This window comes from Hordeum vulgare, chromosome 1H (assembly GCF_904849725.1).
Source record: "Hordeum vulgare subsp. vulgare chromosome 1H, MorexV3_pseudomolecules_assembly, whole genome shotgun sequence".
Lineage (NCBI taxonomy): Eukaryota > Viridiplantae > Streptophyta > Magnoliopsida > Poales > Poaceae > Hordeum > Hordeum vulgare.
In genome coordinates this window covers 23,450,899-23,472,585 of record NC_058518.1, presented here as the reverse complement: position 1 = coordinate 23,472,585, position 21,687 = coordinate 23,450,899, and the positions used below count along the sequence as shown (strand labels likewise).

Sequence of the window (21,687 nt, the reverse complement as noted above, 5' to 3'; positions counted from 1 at the left end):
GTTTATATAGCCGCGGGCGGGCGGGCACGCAGAGCGACGCGGTGTGAATGTGTGGCGGGAGCGGACGGAACGTGCGTCGCCGGGACGCGCGTCGCCAGGACTTCACTGTGCCGCCCGTGAAGAATCGGTGGACGGCTGAACGGCGGTGCATCCTTCGCATTGATTCCTGCGGGAAACGAGGCGACGAGGAGTTGGGGGCCAACAAACTTCATGCTACGTGCCTACAACCGTTTTTGCACCTCGTGGAGCGCTTTGAGACGCCGCCGTGGTCAAATTTTCATCATTTCGGGCGGGAAATTTTCTCCGCCATGCCAGAAAAAAAAAGATGTCATTGTAAACTATGGGATCCAAAAAATAATAATCTCCCCTAATAATAAAGGGCGGAGCGCTTCTGTCGTCCGTCGCGGTTATTTTACAAAAAGACCCCTCGCTTTTCCAGTATTCAACCCGCAGTCCTTTTTGAGTCAAAAAACGATCGTTTTTTGCATTTTACAGAAAACCCCCTTATGTTCTCCACCACTGGTCCCTTATCCGTGCGCGTTCTCCACCACAGGGGGCGGCTGGCCGCGGCGGGGGAGCTGGGCCACGCGCTGGAGGCCGTGCGCTGGCGCACGCCCGCCCCGACGTGCTCTACGTCAACGTCGGCGACGGTGACTCGGACCACGCGGGCGAGGGATGCGGCGCGCCAGAAGGCCCTGGTGGCCGGGACGCCGAGGACGCATCGCACGCCCCATGGCGCGCGGAAGGCGCACGCCACGCCTTCGACCCCGACCGCCGCTGCTGGCTCCGCCTCCCCTTCACCTCCTTCCTCCCCCACCAGGCCTTCTCCCCCGTCGCCTCCTCCGGCTCCCTCCTCTACCTCTGGATCGAGACTGGCCCACCCCCCGCGCCCCTCCCTTCCTCCTCCTCCTCAACGTCGTCGCCCGCAGCCAGCGCAGCCCACCCGCCCAAGGCGCTCGCCGTCTGCAACCCGCTGGCAGGCACCTACCGCCTGCTGACTTCGCCATGGACAGCACTGCCCCGAACTCTTCTTCCGCCGCCGTCGTCGCCGTCGCCGCCGCGGCCGCTTCCGGTAACGGTGTACAAGGGGGAGCGGGAGGGGACCCGTCGAAGCAGAACCTGGCACAGGTCACGGGCTTGATCCAAAAGACCCTGGGCCTGCTCCACCAGCTCAACCTCAACGCCTCCTCCTTCAGCTCCGCGTCCCAGCTCCCCCTCCTCCAGCCCCTGTAAGCTCCCTCGCTTCCCCGCACCACCCGCGGCAGACCTCCCCGGCGACCCCCTTTTAATCCCATAGCTTTTCTGCGTGCGCGGATCCCTTAGGGTTTGGTGTGTTGTATGGTGCAGGAACGCGCTCGTGGCGGAGCTCGACACGATGCAGAAGCTCGCCGACGGGTGCAACATCCAGGTGCCCATGGAGGTCGTCAAGTGAGATCCTTTACTCTCTTCTCTTGCTCTGTCGCTCATTGCTGTTGACCCTCTCGCCTGAACTATGTGTGTTCCTGATTGTTGCTTGCGTTGTTAGTTTGATTGATGATGGGAAGAACCCCGATGAGTTCACCAAGGACGTGCTCAACAGCTGCATCGCCAAGAACCAGATCACCAAGGGCAGGACCGATGCTTTCAAGGTAAGTATGGCTTGCATCGTTGTTAAGTGTGGACAAGTTCGTCTGTGAACCAATCGTACCCATAGATATGCTCGATACAGTTTGTAGTATTTTAGGACACAGTGGATGAAGATTAGCGTCACTGACAAAGCTTGTTGATCTATTTCGAGTGGAACTTTTTGATGAAAACATAACTGGTATTACTGCCAGGGAAGTGTTCTTTTCATATAAGTCGACATTGGTGTAGTTTGAAGGGGATACATTGTGTTGGCCATGTGAAAAGGAACCAGCATAGCCCTGTCACTCGATATAGTTGCATCCAAACTACAATCACGGGAATCCATCTCTGTTTTCATGAATTAAATTCCATTATGCAATTCAGTTGCACTATGACAACTTATTCTCAGGAAAAACAAAATCACCCCCTTCCTATCCACCTTAAATTGGTAATGGTGTACAAACTACTGTCAATCAGTTCTTAAGGAGACTTTCCATATTCGAAGCTTTCTGGTGTTCCATGTTACCCCAATTTACTGCCAGTAATCTGCCCTAACTGAATGTGGAATTGTAGGACCAGTGTTCATTGTTGTTGTTGATGCAGATTCCTGTCACTGTATTATCGAGCTTTATAAGAAGGGTAGATGCAATTTTATATCCAATACGTGTATATAATTTATGAAACTGATGTATACCTCAAACTCTAAGGCCTACCATTTTGTAGTGTTCGTTATGATATATTGGTGCACGGATAACCGTGAGTTCAGTTTGTGACAAGACTATCTTGGCCGTGATTAGGAGGGGCTACTTTTCATTTCACCGCCTCGTATCCCCATAGCTACGTTTGTACTACTTCTGATTATGATTCAAGCTGTGCATTCATTTCGCCAAGTTTACCCTGCCATTTTTCTTCTGTGATGTTTTGCTTCCAACTCTAGGCATTGAGTTCGTATGACTTTTGTACATTGATATATGTCCTGAACTCTTGATCAAAATAGACGCAAGAAGCTCGTATAATTGTTTCCTCTACGATTATGATACTTTTTGTCTGTGTTTTATACGATCTTCAAGAGGAGCTGGTTCACGATTACAATTGTGAAATAATATTGTCAATATGTTTGTCTCAGAGCCTAAGGAAGCATCTTCTTGAGGAGCTGGAAGAAGCTTTTCCAGACGACGTTGAAGCATACAGGCAGATACGTGCTACTTCTGCTGCTGTAAGTGGAAATACGCCTGCATTTTTAGGATCGGCTGTTCCTTCACATGTTTATCTTCACTGAAAATTTTGTTTAACGCTCATCTTCCAGTCGACCAGTAACAGTGTAGTGATCATATTTTACTACTTTAGCAATCATATGCAGCTCCATGTTTTAGTTATCACATCGCACAATGCATCTTTCGCTCCCTTCCGGAAGTTGTGAGAGCAAGACCTGTATATATCTATGTTTTGTTGGAACCTGCTACTTAAGCCGATTTTGGTGTCAGGACTTAATCTAGGTGAGGTCAGAATTTACTTTTGTGTTGGTGATACATTCTTTGTAGATTTACACAACTACGGTTTCATCCTGCTAATTTTTAGCTTTCAGATTGGACTGTTAAATGAGCGTAAAATAATTCTTATTCATTCATTTGTATTTTGCTGCTTTAGCTTCTCATTGACTCATTTTTATCCAGGAGTCAAAGAGGTTGGCTCAGTCCCAAAGTGCTCTTCCTAATGGAGATGCCAAAGTGAAACCTGAGCATTGACAGAAGTACCCAAGTGCAAAGAGCAAGATCTTTCTTTATATTTGCTATAGTTTTTCTTAGGAAGGTTTTGTGAACCAACAACTGATATAACCTTGTATTCTCTGCTGCCCCCTCATAGGAGTGATCAATATTTGCTGTGAATTACCTGTATTGAAGTGAATAATTTGTGCCTATGAAACTAGCTACTCAGCTAGATTTGCATGGAATCTTATTTTGAAGGTCTCATCGGAACGAACCTAACGATGAAGACGAATCTTCAGTCAAATTATTAATCTGTGAGATAAATCATTTTTAAAATTTAAAAAAACATTTAATACGATGATTTAATCATGAGGTAGAAGATTGCAAGTGCATGAACCGCCACATGGGAGAGCTGTTATGCGGTGCTTCTCCTTAGATTTTTCCCTTTTCTGATATTGTGTGTGTTGTGTATAACAGGTCGTTATGTTTGTTCCAAGCACAAACAGTGCACAAAATTGCAAATGAAACTGTTAATCATAGAAAATAAATTAATTATAATAATAAAAATACAAAGACCAACTTTTATTAAATTTATAGCCCGTTGCAACGCACGGGCATTTGTACTAGTTTGAATAACGGCAGCGAGACAAGTTCTCGAACGGGAGAAGGAACTTTGGGCAGGAAACAGAAAATCCGTACCATGCATGTTGTGATTGTCCGCCGCTCCGGCTATTTAAGTCGGTTGGTCGTACGTGTACGCATGCCCTACACCACCACACCGCCAAAAGAAGCTTCAGCAACCAATCCTGAAGCGTCTTAATCCTGAAAACTGAGGATTTCCTGAACAAGATCCTTGCGCGCGGTTTAGCTTCCTGAAATAAAATTACAGTTCTCTTCTCCAGGAACAGAAGCCGCAGTAGTGCAAGGTTTCAGAATTCAGATTCTCCGGCAAACACCAGCAGACTCATTCAATGTTGTCATTTGTGGTCGATGACACTCCATGCATGCATCAGGATGTGCTGATGAATAACTGTCGATGGTCGAAGTCGTCATGAAAACAAAAGGCAATTCTTTGAAGGGTCAAAGCACAACAGGAAAACACGCCTCAAGGAATCACAAGCTAATGGGAATATCATCAGACCAAGAACCAGAAAAAAAGAAAACTTGCAAGACATGACCGCAGTAGTAATAATACTATATCCAGTTCATACATATCAATACTGAACAAATCTTACGAGTCATCAAATCAAACAGTAGTTCCATATTCGATACCACTAGTGGGGACGGAGCCTTTAGCCCCGGTCCGTAAGGGGCTTTAGTCCCGGTTCACCAACCGGGACTAAAGGGGCGGGACTAAAGGCCTAACCTTTAGTCCCGGCCCTGTTACAAGCCGGGACTAAAGGTGCTCCACGTGGACGCCTCGTAGCGTTCCAGGGGCAGGACCTTTAGTCCCGGTTCGTTATACGGATCGGGACTAAAGAGTTTCAGATTTTGCTTATTTTTGGGTTTTTTTTGAATGAAATTATTTTTGGGCTTTAGGGTTTTAAGGTTTGATGTTCGGGAGATTAACGTGATGCCTCGTTTGATGTTCGGGAATTAGTTTTCATATAATTTAAATAGAAATAATTATGCATATATATTTATAAGATTAACTTATCTTACAAGCGAGCATATATATACAATTATATGGAGATCTGAATTATCGGAACTAGAGCCCGTCTATTCGATTACATGGACGAACATCAGTAATGGCCGGGACTAAAGGCTCCTTACGGGCCGGGACTAAAGCCTCGAGGGAGGCATTGAGAATTGGGGCGACGTGGCCGGGCCTTTAGTCCCGACCCAAGGCCCGTTTTCCACTAGTGTACAGACTTGAAACTTCATAGACAACATGACAATAAGAAATATATGTGACACCTCAGAAACAGTTGAAGGTCCTCGTGCTGAATAGTTGTACCGAATTGGCTCGCAACTGTTCTGGACAATGCTACTGCAGAACTGCTCCTTCCTGCTGAAAGTATCAAATCAAATTAAACATCCGGTGCAGCTATGGCCGTATACGTCGTGTCCACTTTCAAATCACCTTCCCTTCACCCTCTTCCTTAGTCCTCAAATCACAAGTGCAGCTATGGCCGTATACGTTGTCTCCACTCTCAAATCACAAAGGCGTGCAGAACAAACCTCAACTTGTAAACCATGCATCCCTTCACCCTCTTCCTCAGTCCTCAACCATATGAAGAGCCTTCTTCTGAGGTTGACCAAGGCTGCACATACATAAGTAGAGTTAGCAACGGACTCTAATAATTACGGAAAAAAAGGCAGCAAGGTGGATTACAGTCTGTCTTACATCTCTGGGTAAAATCTTTTATTGCCGATGCACCTTCCTGCTGTCTGGCTGCAAGAGCCTTGTGATGATGGGGCTGACAAAGTGCTGAACAAGCATAAGCAGAGTTGGCGACGGACTATATTAATTACGAAAAAACAAGGCAGCAAAGTGGAGGGTTACAGGCTTACAAGGATGGGTAAAACATTTTAGTGGGGATGTGCTTTATCTTAAGCCAGTTTGGATCTCCTTCTGTTTGACAACCCTTCATCAGCTCATCATCGCAGAAAGAAAGAAAATACTCCTTGAGAGACTGGGGCAGTGTTGGAAGCGACCGGATATTCTCGCATCCGCGGATCTCCAGTGTCTCGAGCGAAGTGAGGTGCTCCATATTTCCTGGTAAGGCATCCCACCTGCAGTTCCAAAGTATGAGGAGACGAAGATGAGGGAAAGCCTCAAATTCAGGCATCCCACCTCCAGTCCCAATTGAGGGCTGTCCCAGAAATAAAGTCTTTGCAGGTCCTTTGGGCCACCGTTCAGCCTACCCACCATCCAATCTGGGTACCTCGAGCCACTGTAGTGCCAGATAGACAGTGTTTCAAGCCCCACGGGAGGGCATAACGCCTCAAGCACCTCTGCTTGAACTTGTGCAGTGCGCCGTTCAGTGTGATCAGAAAACCACAGTATCAGTGCCGTGAGCCTTTCCTTGGCAGCTAGATTGGCTTCAAGAGCTTCCTCCTTGCTTTTAACATTTTCAAAGCCAGAGATCCACAGCTTCCCACGAAGCTTGTTTAGATCCCTAAGCTGCTTTATCTCATAACCCTCTTCATTCCTTACAGTGAAGAATGGTGCTGTTTGAAGTGAGCTCAACCTGCCTATGTGAGGAAATCTCACGTCCCAGCAGAATATGTGCCGCAAGTTGATAAGGTTAGCAAAGTTAAATTCTGAAATTTGTCCAGCACCAAAATCTAGCAGCTGGATATGGAGAAGTTTAGCTAGCGCGCTTGGTAAAATAACCTTGCAGCTCCAACTTGTCTGGAAAGCTAGATAGCGGAGGTGCTTTAACTGAATGATGGATTCTGGGACCAAGATCTTATTATTGGGAGTGCTGAATTGACAACTCTGGTCGAAACCAATAGCCAGTATCTTCAACTTCGGCAGCCTCATGCATATACCCTCAATGACCTTTTCCTCAACTGGTGTATGCCTTTCGACAACATTGATAATGAGAGTGCGTAAATTTTCCAATCCAAGGACCTTCTTGGTAATCAATTCTGCGTTATATTTCTCAACGAAAAGATGGCGGACATCTTGAGGGACATCTCCTAGCCAACCTTCTCTTCTATGGCCCCTTTCATTCTCAATTCTAAAGAAATCAGTTCCAGCGACCTTGTTTGATAAATCATGCAGCAGATCATGAATTGTAAAGCAATCGGTATTATAGTCAGCTACATCTTCCATCTCCTCTGTTTTTTTTGGTTGCAGAAATGAGCTTGACACTAACTCTTGAATGTAGCCCTCAGCTACATCTTCCATCTCCTCTGTTGCACAACTGCTCTTAACAAATCCTTGCGCTATCCACAGGTGAACTAACTCGTTTTTTCTCAACTTTGATCTTCGGGGGAAAATATTGCAGAATTCAAAGCATCGCCGGATGTCAGGATTAAGCTGCTGATAGCTCCACCAAAGAGCATCCATGGTGTCATTCAACATGTCAAGCTTTGCAACATTTTTCCGAAAACTGATATTTGGGTTTGCCCCAAGCCGTCCTGCAACTGTTACTGCTGCAATAGGTGATCGGTGTAGCTTTTTGGCAATCTCTCTCCCAACTTGTTCAAATTATTCATGAGCAAAACTTGTACCATCCAATGCATAATGCATAAACATCTTCAAGTACTGATCCTCATCCATACCAGGCATTTTAATAAGTTCTTTGGCACACAAAGCACCAGCTGCATCTTTTGTTTGAGTTGTCACCAGTATTTTGCTTCCTTTCGCCCCAACAATAAGTGGAGAGATTAGTTCCTCCAGCTGTGAGTCGTGCTTGTTCTTCACCCAGAGATCATCCAATATCAAGAAAAAACGTTTGCCACGCAACGCTTTCTTCAACTTCTCTTCCAGCTCTTCACGATCGGAAATATTGGAGTGCCGATCTTTGGTAATATCCTTCAGCATTTCATGAAATATATCATCCACGCTAAAAGTCTCGGACACATGAATGCACATGATTGTATCAAAATGTTTATCCTCCTTGCATTCCTCATTTATGTAATCTCGGATGTATCCTGCAAAGGTAGTCTTCCCCGACCCTGCAACACCATATATGCCAATCACAGAGTAACATGGACTAGACCTTGGTGCATCACCCTGTGGTGTCTCACGCAGCATTGCCATGATATCATCACGCAACACCTCTCGACCAAATACCTCCCGCTTGCTAGCAGCTCTAATTCTGCTCCTGTTTTTGTTGGCAATATCATCAGCTGTGATGTTGCTTGCCACACCCAAGAGTGGTGACCTCTTCACTTCACTGACGGTGTTCTCTACCTTCTATATTCTTTTCTTCAATTTCATTCTTGAGATAGCAGTAAGCAATATATCTAATATATCAAATAAGGAGGCATTCTCCTGTAAGAAGCAAAATATCAGATGAGCATGTCAGTCACATACCTATTTATTTTATCAATTAGAGATAGGAGAGTTTGCAGAACAAATGACATATCAGTGGTGAGATAATAACCGGCAAATGGACATTCCGAACAAAACTGGTCATGCATGTGGAAAACATTAACAGGCACACAACATAGTATTAATGCGCAAATCAACATGTCAGATTTTCCATTTCCTTGTAGAATGTACACCAACCGAGGAACTAGAATCAATAACTTGTAGAATGTGCATGTTCATCTATCACATTACTCCCTTTTGTTAAAATACAAGTCTGCAGTAGCATGTTGTGTTTTATTTTCTTTGTTAACCACTGATCGATGGTGTGAAATGAGGGAATTAGTATCTTAGCAGTTTAGACGGATATTATAGTGCTAATTGAACACGTATACATATGAGGTGACATGTTTGTTCCCACATACGCCATAAACATATGATATAATTTGAACACAGACTGAAAGAAAATTGAACTGAAATGAAGAGTGTATGGAGTTGGTGATGAAGTGTACCTGGCATATTTTGATGCCAAGCACTTGATATGACCAGTCTCTATAAAAGCAGGCAGCCTCAAACGCATGACCAAACCAGTTCTTGAAGAAGTCCAACGAGCTGCACAAGCAAGAGAGCCACCGCCCCGACTAGGAATTTGAGGATGTAGTCACCGGACCAGGCTCGTCGGAGGCCGCAGCCCCGCGTGTCACCGGAACGGTCTCATCGCTGGAGGCCACAGCACTGATACTGGCAGTCACCGGATCAGGCTCGTCGGAGGCCGCAACACCGGTAGTTACCGGAACGATCTCATTACCAGAGGCTTCAGCGTTGGTAGTCATCGGACCCGGCTCGCCGCCAGAGGCCTGAATATTTATAATCACTTGAACGGGCTCGTCTGAGATCATCGCAGGACTGACATTCACCGCAATAGATTCCTTTGGCCGGCATCGGAGGAACAAAGACAAGGAGATTTTCCGTGCCCCCTGCAGCAGGCAAGCTGATTTTGTCCGGACGACGCATGCAATCGAGACGCAGCAGCATTTGCAGAGGTCAATGCAAGCAGAGAAAGCACCATAGAGGCGGTGGAAACATCTGAGGACGATCTTGTGCCGAGATCAGGACATGATCTTCCGCACACACTGCATTATCCAAGCTGATGTTGTCTGGACACAGTTGCTGCTTCTGCAGGTGGCAAAAGCGCGGAAGAGGCGATGCCAGCATTTGAGGACGATCTTGTGTTGGGCATCGTCAAAGATGTCTTCGGCATCCTTGAGAGCGTGCCTCAACATGGCGGCCATCTTGTCCAGTGCATCCAAATCGGTTTTCACTCTCTTTCCTCTCTGCATCATCCTCTCTTGATCGACGGTTTGCATCGTCTTCTTCAGCTCAGGGATGATGTGGATCTCCAGCTCCAGGAGCTTGTTCGATGGGTCGAAGCCGGGGCAGACAAAGATCTTGGGCAGGAGGAAGCAGATGATGGGCGACAAGAACCAGGTCAGCACGGTCACCATGATCGGAGACATTGAATTTGCAAGGCCTTCTTCTGCGACAGAGCATGAACAGTGTGAAATGGGGAATTGTTTTATACCGGCGGGAGGCAGGCCGAAGCAGAGGGAGGGGAGATTTGGAAAGAGACCTTGTCGTTGACGCAGGAAGAAAGTTGACGACGACGACCGTCCGACCAGCCGGCCGCGGTGCAGTGTCGACGACGGTGGGTTCTCTTCTTGGCGCGTGTGGGGTTAGCAGCTGAGATCCGAACCGGAGCATGCTGCGATTACTCGTATGGATCTTGCTGCTGGGGAATCAAACGAGATCGAAGCGGAGTGAAAAAACGTGGGTTTTTCTTCTTTGCCGCATCAGTGAAGCTGCTGACGGGAAGTGGTTTACCTACATCGCTGAGGAGACTCCCGTGTTGTCAGGCTCGACGGCAGCTGAGGGGAAGTGGTGTTTACCTACATGATGGTGTCAAAAAGTTTATCCTCCTTGCATTCCTCATTTATGTAATCTCGAATGTATCCTGCAAAGGTAGTCTTCCCCGACCCTGCAATACCATATATGCCAATTACAGAGTAACATGGACTAGAGCTTGGTGGATCACCGTGTGGTGTCTTACTCAGCCTTGCCATGATATAATCACGCAACACCTCTCGACCAAATACCTCCCGCTTACTAGCAGCTCCAAGTTTTCTCCTGTGTTTGTTGTTAATATCATCTGGTGTGTTGTTGCTTGCCACACCCAAGAGTTGTGACCTATTCACATCACTGACGATTTTTTCTACATTCTGTATTCTTTTCTTTAATTTCACTCTTGAGATAGCATTGAGAAATATATCTAATATATCGAATAAGGAGGCATTATCCTGGAAGAAGCAAAATATCAGATGAGCATGTCAGACACATAACTATTTATTTTATCAATTAGAGATAGGAGAGTATGCAGAACAAATGACATATCACAACATAGTATAGCATGGTGGGATAAAAACTGGAAGATGGACATTCAGAACAAAACTGACCATGTGGAAAACATTAACAGGCACACAACATAGTATTAATGCGCAAATCAACAAATTTGTGACTTATGTCAGATGAGGCATTTCCTTGTAGAATCAATCTATAACTTGTAGAATGTGCATGTTCATCTATCACATTACTCCCTTTTATCAAAATACAAGTCTGCAGTAGCATGGTTTGTTTTATTTTCTTTGTTGACCACTGATCGATGGTGTGAAATGAGGGAATTAGTATTACCCTGATTATTATCTTATAAATTGAGATGAAAACTATAGTGCTATTTGAACACGCATACATATGAGATGACATGTTTGTTCCCACATATTCCATAAACATATGATATAATTTGAACACGGACTGACAGAAAATTCAACTGAAATGAAGAGCAGATGGAGTGGATGATGAAATTGGTTGTACCTGGCATTTTTTGATGCCAACCACTTGATATGACCAGTCTCTGTAAAAGCAGGCAGCCTCAAACACATGACCTAACCAGCTGTATAGTGATGTACAACAGTTCTTGAAGAAGTCCAACGAGTTGCACAAGCAAGAGAGCCACCGCTCCGACGAGGAATTTAAGGCTGTAGTCACTGGATGGTGCTTGTCGTCGGAGGCCTCAGCATTGGTTGTCACCGTATCAGGCTCGTCGGAGGCCGCAGCCCCAGGTGTCACCTGAACGGTCTCATCGCTGGAGGCTACAGCACTGTAAGTCACTAGATCAGGCTCGTTGGAGGCCATAGCCCCGGGTGTCACCGGAACGGTCTCGTTGTCTGAGACCGCAGCACCGGTAGTTACCGGAACGATCTCATTACCAGAGGCTTCGGCGTTGGTACTCATCGGATCCGGCTCGCCGCCAGAGTCCTGAATATTTATAATCACTTGAACGGGCTTGTCTGAGACCACCGCGGTACTAACATTCACCCCAACAGATTTCTCTGACCTGCACAGAATGAACAAAGACAAGGAGCTATCCCGCACCCACTGCAGCAGCCGAGCTGATTTTGTCCGGACGACGCGTGCAATCCAGACGCAGCAACATTTGCAGAGGGCAATGCAAACGGAGAAAGCACCATAGAGGCGGTGTCAACAACTGAGTACGATCTTGTGCCGAGACCAGGACATGATCTTCCGCACCCACTGCATTATCCAAGCTGATGCTGTCTGGACACAGCTGGTGCTTCTGCAGGTGGCAAAAGCGTGGAAGAGGCGATGCCAGCATCTAAGCACGATCTTGTGCTGGGCATCGTCAAAGATGTCTTCGGCATCCTCGAGAGCGTGCCTCAGCATGGCGGCCATCTTGACCAGCGCATCCAAATCGGTTTTCACTCTCTTTTCTCTCTGCATCATCCTCTCCTGGTCCACGGTCCGCATCGCCTTCTTCAGCTCCGGGATGATGTGGATCTCTAGCTCCAGGAGCTTGTCAGACGGGTCGAAGCCGAGGCAGACAAAGATCTTGGGCAGGAGGAAGCGAATGATGGGTGACAAGAACCAGGTCAGCACGGTTACCATGATCGGAGACATTGAATTTGCAAGACCTTTTGCTGCGAAGGAGAATGAATCTTTTTGTACCGGCGGGAGGTAGACCGAAGCAGAGGGAGGGGAGGTTACCGTCTGTCGTTGTGGCAGGAAGAAAGTTGATGCCGATGGCCGGCCGCGGTGCAGTGTCGGCGACGGTGGGTTTTCTTCTTGGCGCGTGTGGGGGTAGCAGCTGGAATGAGAACCAGATGGAAACAGAGCGAGAAAAGGTGGGTTTTTCTTCTTCTTTGCCGCATCAATGAAGCAGTGAGGGGGGAAGTGGTGTTTACCTACATCGCCGACGAGGAAGATCCGAAGATGGCACCCGCCGTGGAAGTGTCAGGCCCGCCGGCGGCTGGGGATTTAGGGTCTCTGGACTCTGGGGCAGAGGGGTTAGACGCTTTTGGTTCTTGATTTATTATTAGAGCCAATGAGCAGAGGGGCTACCAAGTATCCTCCAACGACAGGGCTCACATGCGCTACTGCTGCTACTCCCTTACCTTCGCAGACAGAGAATATATGCATGGGAGGGAGACTTTGCCTCTGGACTGCTGCTACTATGGGCAGCGGCAGCTTTGGAGACATGCATCGGATCGGAGGGAGACTTCGGGTCGTCGCCTCAGGCTTACTGCTGCTGCTGCGATTTGTGTGACATGGCTTTACACCCACACGCTGTCACACCATTACTCTCTTTAGAATAAAAAAGAATTGTTATCCAACAATAAAGGGCCTACTTTATTGCCTCAAAATGACATATAAACAGAGGATAGAAAAATACAATGAGAATTCGCATGGCCTATGCATAGATAGAATAAGTATACAACCAAAACACATAAGAGCAACTCCAACACCCAAACGAACCGTGATTTCGTCCTTTTGGATCGGCAGGGCGGACATCTGCGTTTGGAATGGCGCATGCGCCCAACGCTGATTTGATGTATTTTGACGGCGTAAAAAAAAAGACTGCATGCATATTTAAAATAAAAACATCATTAATTAAACATTAAAGCCGGCCACGAACACCGACGAGAGTCCACGCGTCAACATTTGCATTATAAAAATTAAGAACAAACTAAACTACGAGGCGGTGTGCTGTCCTAGGCGTCGTCGTCGTCGTCCCCGGGGTCCGTGAGTCTATGAGCGTCGGCACAGGGCCAGCCCAGGGGAACGCCTTGTTCCAGAGGGAGTTTATGTCGGGCGCAAGGGCTTTGCCGCCGCCCTGTGCCGCTCGTCCTCCTCACTCTCTCGATAGACCCTCGCAAGGGCCGCTTGGTCCTGCTCGCGGACGACGAGCCGGGGCGGTGGCACGGTTCGGTCGACTTCGTGAACGCCACGTCGCCTCACCTCCTCGTGCTCGAAGGCGAACCAACGAGCCTAGTTGGGCGAGTCGGTTGCGTAGGTGGGGTCGCGGCGTTGCTCCTGCGTCAGGAGCGCTTGCCGACGCCGCACCTCCTCCGCGTGCACCCTAGCCGACCGCGGCGCCGCCGACACAGGGATCCTCTCCAAATCTAGGTGCCGTACGGGAGAGGCACGCGTTGCTGCCAGTGCTACTCCGCCTGGTGCACTGGCACGTTGACGCGCTGCGTGGGCTGGTGACTGGCGCCGGCGGAAGCGGGAGGAACTCCGAGGGAAACAGAATGGCGGGTGGACTTGCCCTTGGTGCCGGCGCCGGAGAGGAGCCCCATCTGGCACAGCTGGGGTGACTAGGGTCTGCCGGCAACAGGGGACCGAGTGTGGCTAGGGTTTGCTGGCTGGAAGCAGATGAGGATGGCCCCGCCGCACGGTCGTCTTAAAAAAGGACGGCCGCCGTCGCTGAGGCGTGGGCCTGAGGTCATAATTAAGTTGACGTGGTAGGCCACAAACAGTTGGACGACCGCGAGGTGGGGACGCGGCGGACACCGAGAAGGAGCGCGTGGCGTTCGTTCCTTGTCCGCGCCGACGTATTTGGGGTACAAATTTAGGCCTCAAATGCGTGAGCGCGGACGCGAAGTGGGCTCGATTTGGGTTTGCGTCGCCGCGTTGGGCCTTCTCTTTTGTCCGCGCCGACCCAAACGGATGGCGACGGACCAAATGGGTCGCCCGTTGGAGTTGCTTTAAAAAAGTTATTTTTTTAAAGAGATGCTTTATTACTTGAAAGGTTTAAGTATTACATCCGATCTCTATATAACTAAGATGCAAGCAGTCAAACAAAGTTCTCTCATGCAAATGAAAAATAAAAATAAAAAGGTGAAATACAATGAAATATGTAGATTCCGCATAACGTCTAAAGCAGAGGTGGGGTCAATCCTAAGATCATGCTACCACTCATGTTGGGTAAAAGTATCCTCCAATCATATCCTTCGATTCTTCATACTTAGTACCCAAATCAAGGTGTTTTGTTTTCTGTATTAAAATCAAGTTGTTTTGTTTTCTGTATTAAAATCATTATTGAAATATTAATGAATTTTAGTATCCAAATTAGTGATATATAACTGAGTCAGGTGATCATGGTACTATTTCTCAATACGGAAATTAGTATTAAAATATTAACATGGATAATCGCAATGCTGGATTATAGTAAAGAAACTAGTAATATAGAACTGAGTCGGGTGACCATGGTGCTATTTTTCAGTACTGAAATCAGTATTGAAATATTAAACTCGATAGTCACAATACTGAATTTTAGTACTGAAAGTAGTGATATAGAACTGAGTCGGGTTATCTCGTGTTTTTGAGCATTGAAATATTAACGTGGATTATAGTCAATATAGTACCGAAACTATTTATTAAGAATTGAGTCCGGTGATCGTCGTGCTATTTTTTAGTACTAAAATCAGTATTGATGTATTGACGTGGATAACCGCAATACAATTTTAGTACCGAAATTAGTGATATAGAACCGAGTCGGGTGAAAGTGGTGTTGTTTTTCAGTACTGCAATCAGTATTGAAATATTAAGGTCGATAATCACAATACTGAATTTTAGTACTGAAAGTAGTGATATAGAACTGAGGGTTATGTAGTGTTTTTTGAGTATTGAAATATTAACGTGGAGTATATATTGAATTTAGTACCAAAACTATTGATATAGAATCAAGTATTGAAGTGCTATTTTTTAGTAGTGAAATCAGTATTGAAGTATTAACGTGGATAACCACAACACAAATTTAGTACCAAAATTAGTGATATAGAACTGAGTCGGGCGATTGTGGTGTTCTTGTGTGTATTGAAATCAATACGGAAATATTAATGTGGATAATCGCAATATCGTTTTTTAGTACCGAAATTAGTGATATAGAACTGAGTCACATAATTGTCATACTCAAATCAATACTGAAGTACAGAACCGACTCCGTTGATCGCGGGGTTGTTTTTAGTACTGAAAGAAGTATTGGAATATTAACGTCGATAGTCAGAGTACCGAATTTTAGTATCAAAACTGATGTTGTAGAACTGAGTCGGGTGATCATGGTGCCATTTTCTATACTAAAATCGGTATCCAAATATTAACATGGATAATCACAATACTGAACTTTAATTCAAAAATTAGTCATATAGATCCGAGTCAGGTCATCGTGGAGTTGTTTTTGAGTACTGAAATGAGTATTGATATATTGGTGTGGATAGGTACTATAGTAATTTTTAGTGCCGAAACTACTAATATAGAACTAAGTCGGGTGATCATGGTGCTATTTTTTAGTACAAAAAACAGTATCGAAATATTAATGTGCATAATCGCAATACTAAATTTTAGTACCAAAAGTAGTGATATAGATTTGAGTCGGGCCATAATGGTGTTGCTTTTGGATACTGAAATCAATATTGACATATTAACGTGGATAGTGACTATACTAATTTTTAGTACCAAAACTACTGCTATAGTACTGAGTCGGTTCAACATGGTGTTTGTTTTCAGTACTTCAATTAGCGATATAGAATTGAATTAGATAATCATCGTACTCAAGTCAGTACTCAAGTAGAAAACTCTGTCCGGTGATCGAGGGTTGTTTCTTAGTACTGAAATAAGTATTGAAATATTAACGTGGATAATCAGTATTGAAATAAGTATTGAAATTTTAGTACCAATTGTAGTGATATAGAACCGACTCGGTTGATAGTGGTGCTGTATTTGACTACTGCAATCAGTATTGAAATATTAACGTGGATAGTCACTATACCGATTTTTAGTACCGAAACTACTCATATAGAATTAAGTCACCTAATCATGGTGTTTTTTGAGTACTGAAATCAGTATTGAAATATTAATGAATTATAGTACCCAAATTAGTGATATAGAACCGAGTCAGGTGATTGTCGTACTGAAGTATAGAACTGAATCGGGTGATCGTGGTGCTATTTTTCAGAACTAAAATTAGTATTAAAATATTAACATGGATAATCGCAATACTAAATTATAGTGAAGAAACTAGTGATATAGAACTGAGTAGGGTGAGCGTGGTGCTATTTTTTAGTAGGGAAATCGATATTGAAATATTAAAGTCGATAATCACAATACTGAATTTTAGTATTCAAAGTAATGATATGGAACTGAGTCGGGTTATCTTGTGCTTTTTGAGCATTGGAATATTAAGGTGGACTATACTGAATTTAGTAACAAAATTATTGATATATAATCAAGTCGGGTGCTCGTGGTGCTATATTTTCGTACTGAAATCAGTAATGAAGTATTAACGTGGATAACTGAAATACAATTTTAGTACCAAAATTAGTGATATAGAACTAAGTTGGGTGTTTGTGGTGTTTTTGTGTGTATTGAAATCAATACAGAAATATTAACGTGGATAATTGCAATACCGTTTTTAGTAGTGAAATTAGTGATACAAAACCGAGTGAGAGTACCGAATTTTAGTACCAAAACTAGTGATATAGAACTGAGTTGGCCCATCGTGGTACCTTTTTTTTTACTGAAATTAGTATTGAAATATTAAAATGGATAATCACAATACTAAACTTTACTACCGAATTTAGTGATATAGAACCAAGTCAGGTGACCGTGGAGTTGTTTTTGAGTACTGAAATCATTATTGAAATATTAGCATGGATTGACACTATACTAATTTTTAGTGCCGAAACTACTAATATAGAACTAAATCGGCTCATCATGGTGCTATTTTTTAGTAAAAAAGTCAGTATTGATATATTAAATTGGATAAGCGCAATACTAAATTTTAGTACCGAAAGTAATGATATAAAACTGAGTGGGGTGATACTGCTATTGTTTTGGGGTACTGAAATCAATATTGAACTATTAACGTGGTAGTCACTATAGTCATTTTTAGTACCAAAACTACTACTATAGAACTGAGTCGGGTCAACATGGTGTTTGTTTTGAGTACTTAAATTAATATTTAAATATTAATAAATTTTATTACCCAAATTACTGATATAGAACCGAGTCAAGTGATTGTCATACTCAAAGTAGACACTACAAGAAATATGCTCATACTTGACGTTTTTTAAAATGTCGTTGATGAATTCGTCATAAATCTACGACGATTTCATCCGAGATTGTCGTAAGCCGTTTGAGGGGATCAAATCTACATATAAATTACGATGATGTGAGTCAAAAACATCGTAACCACATAAGATGAGATCGTCATAACTTTTACGACGATTATAAAAATGTCGTAACATGTTCTAACTATGTTGACATGTCACTCGTGGGTCCATTCTATCCCACCCTCATCCTAGTTTGTGAAGCAACCTAACATTCTGTCATTCGGAAAATATTTAAAATATTTGGTAGGTTCTTAAAAAAACTCATTTCTTCCACTCAGAAAATGATTAAAAATAGTTAGAAAGATGAGAAATGCATACAAATTGGTCCTCATCCATAAAATGTGGTCTAACTCTAGTAAAAATTTTTGTGATGCCCTTTTGCAAAATATTTTTGATATATACTTCACAAAATTCCTTTATTTTTAGTACTTGAAAGCTATTTTAAATCAATGATTTTTCGAACCAATCAAGACTCTTCCCACGGATCGATGACATGTCGCCCATCCATCCATCCATCTATCTCACAATCTCACAAGAAAAAAAAGAAAAAAAATAACCCACCCGCAGCCAAACCCTAGCTCAGATCCCATCCACCCTTCTCCTCATCGCACCCTTCCTCCCTCGTCCTCCTCGCCGCCGCCACCTCCTTCCCCTCCCTGCCCCCTCCCGATCCAGTCCTCCCTGATCCCCATCTCCTCGCCTCCCTGTCGGGGCTAGGCATCAGCTTCTCATCGGAGGCCACCCGGAGGTCGCTCCCGGCCAATGGACAAAACAACCCGCTGCTCTGCCCGCTGGGGCTATACGCCGAGTAGCTCTCTGGCACCTCCTTCACCACCCCGCGCTACCGGAAACAGGCCGAGCTGCCGCTCGTCATCCAGTTGCTCGCCGCGGAGAAGGGAGGCGACGAGGCCGTCGAGCTGCGGTGCACCAGCTGGAGGACGGCGGGGGAGGCCAACAACCTGGCGCCGTGTCAGGGACTGCGTGCTGCACGTCCGTGCGTACCTCACCGGCCACGCGTACCGCTCCGACCTCGACCTGGTCGCACGGGAGGCCTCTGCGTACGCCCGCGCCGCCGCCACCGGGTACGCCGCCGCAGCCAATACCACGCAAGCCGCGTGGGTCTTCGACGTCAACGGGACGCTGCTCTCCAACCTCCCCTACTACGCGCAACACGAATACGGGTGAGCCAGGAGAACCAGGGGATTCCAAGTTTGCAAGAGAGATTGTTGACTTACGTGTGCTTTTCGATTGGCGGGCAATGGCAGGCTGGAGCTGTTCGACCACCGCGAGTTCGACCGGTGGGTGGAGACGGGGGAGGCGCCGGCGATCCCCTCCAGCCTCCGCCAATACAGGGAGGTCCGCGACCTCGGATTCAAGACCTTCCTCCTCACCGGCCGCAGGGTTGTCTGCTCCTTCCTAATTGAATGTCATGTTCAAATTATTGCGAGGTCCAACTCTGCGAGGTCCAACTCTGATTACATTTCTCTTCATTCTGTTTGGATTGACCATACTGTACTGCTCGGTCAAGGGAATCTACCGGGATATTTTTCCCTCTGGTCGCCTACATTCTCTCCTGGATTCGTGTCGCGCGGATCGCGCTGATTTAGGGTGGTCTGTCTGGTGGTATTACGATCTGTAGATACGGTTCATGATTTGCTTTGCACTAATGAGTAGTTTTTGTTTGGTAAAATTGGCAATGCTTACACGGCTCAAACGCTCCGCCATTAGCCGGCTTCATTTGATTCGATTTTATACAGCCAAAATATCCTCATTTGATTCATTTTTTACAGCAGAAAGATCTTCGTTTGATACTGCTAGTATAAGTGACGTCTAAATGGCATGCAATATTGCCTAACCATACGAGTAGTATCTGACATCGTAGACATCTTCCAACAACCGGTATATACAAGGTTAACTAGTGCAATAATTTGAGCATGCAACTTGTTTCTTGGTCGGTGGCACTATCTCCATTTAACCTCAAGAAACAGGGTTGTCTGCTCCTTCCTAATTGAATGTCTGATTGACACTGCTGTCTGTTCATGCTCATGTCCTGTTCCAACTTGCAGGTACGCCGCCAACAAGTCCATGGACGGTTGCGCCTTCTGCAACGCCGACGGTGACTTCCTCATCGTGCCACAGCAATGGAGTGAGTCCTCTCACCTTCAGTCAAACCAATCCACCAAAATTCAGACATACGTAGTAGCATCTTTCTGTACCCACCAACCTGTCACTTGCCTAGGTTCAGAGATGTCTCATAAGTTTGGTGGTGGCTCTTTTAGATGCTCTGAAGCGTTATTCTCTCGAGGTCATTCGCGCACTGAACATAAGACTAAACGGTTCAATTTATTATGGTAGTGGGAGGGTGAAAGACATCATCCATTAGTTAGTGATACCTAGTGCTTGCTCTTCATCCTTATCTGGTTGAAGGAGAGGTAGCACACGTAGAGGCCAAAGAGTGCGATGAGGAAGACGAGGGTGGGTCGCGGTGGCAACGACGGCGCTCCCTTGGAGCCTTTGAGTGGATACGGGTGCTGCAAGTCATTGCCAAATCCATCGTCAGACACTGTTACTAGTAACACTGAACAAACAAACAGTAGTACCAAATCCATGTTGAGGTGGTGTTTTACTAGTAATGAACAAACAAATAAACAGTAGCAAACACAGAAGGAGCAAGACCATTTTGTGATTGAAGGTCTGAGACGGAAAATTCTACTCCGTCGGCCGGTTTCTGGTGTTCCTTCTTTCGCACAACAGCGGAGTAGCATAGTGGTTTGTCATGGATGTCATCAGCAGCAGCTCGCCATAGTGAGTTCCGCGTGATCATCTTGGTCTTAGCGTCATCGGAGAAAAGCGATTCCAGTTACTGATGTAGCGCTATGCAGCCCAGTTCATGTTCATGTGCTAAATGTGTTTTAATATTTGGTGACCAAGGCATATTCCAGTCCAGCGTTAGTTCAGTGTTACTTCAGCGATTCCAGTTTGTTGCTGGTGCAGTTTTCACATGCATAATAAGAGGTTGAAACGTCCTGCTGCAGGTTTCCATTAACCCGGAGTCAAAATCAAGAGCTGTCAACAGAGAGGCACTCAGTGAGCTAATCAAGGTGCACGGCAAGACATCCCTTGGCGGCAAATTGCCTGCCTATGATGGAAGAAAGAGCCTTTACACTGCAGGCTCACTTCCATTCGAGTCAGAGGAGTTCTCTGTTACACTGGTTGATCCGGAAAAGAAAGACAAAGAAAGGTCAGATCTGCATTCTGCAACATATATACAAGTGCGATCAACTTCCTTATGCATTGTGTTTGTAGCTGCTAACTTGCTCTCCCTCTTCATTTGCAGGGCTGAAAGGGAATACAAGATCACCATTAGAATTGCTGGGAGGACAGACCTGTACCACGTACAACAGTTCCTCAAAGGAAGGCAGAGGGATATGCCTCAAGAAACCATACAAGTGCTTGATGTTGCAGGGCTATGTCAGTGTCCAGATCATTCTTCTCAACCACTTTTGAGGTCGACCTCATCTGCATATTCTATAGGTCCTAATGCTCCTTGCCAATCATCACCATCCATCCTTAGTAGTGCAATCCCCACTGCACATCAGCCTGCCGCCATAGTTGTTCGGAAGCTTTGCTGCAACTTAGGTGCAGTTCTCTGCTCCTCAAGGTGCACATACAGATCGGGGACTGGGTTAAATTTAGGTGCATTCTTTGGTAACTAAGAACCCTGGCAGACTGATCCGTATTGTGTGGCGTTCAACGCAACTGTGCTGTGCTCATTGATGATGCTGATACGTAATTTTTAGTGTTCCCTGGATCCTAGTTTGGTTCAAGAAAAATATCGCGTCTACTTGAGATGATGCCAAAAACATCA

At 45.5% G+C, this 21,687-nt stretch overlaps 1 protein-coding gene and 1 pseudogene across 1 annotated transcript; one reads left to right on the top strand and one right to left on the bottom strand.

Annotated features, from left to right (window-relative positions):
- Positions 1–1,005: 1,005 nt before the first annotated feature.
- Positions 1,006–3,350, top strand: LOC123405301 (mediator of RNA polymerase II transcription subunit 10b-like). The gene is made up of 5 exons (XM_045099050.1): positions 1,006–1,229; positions 1,348–1,428; positions 1,526–1,628; positions 2,732–2,821; positions 3,279–3,350. The coding sequence occupies exons 1-5, from the start codon at positions 1,006–1,008 to the stop codon at positions 3,348–3,350; spliced, it is 570 nt and encodes a 189-aa protein (XP_044954985.1).
- Positions 3,351–5,821: 2,471 nt separating this feature from the next.
- LOC123395881 lies at positions 5,822–12,327 on the bottom strand (annotated as a pseudogene).
- Positions 12,328–21,687: the final 9,360 nt, after the last annotated feature.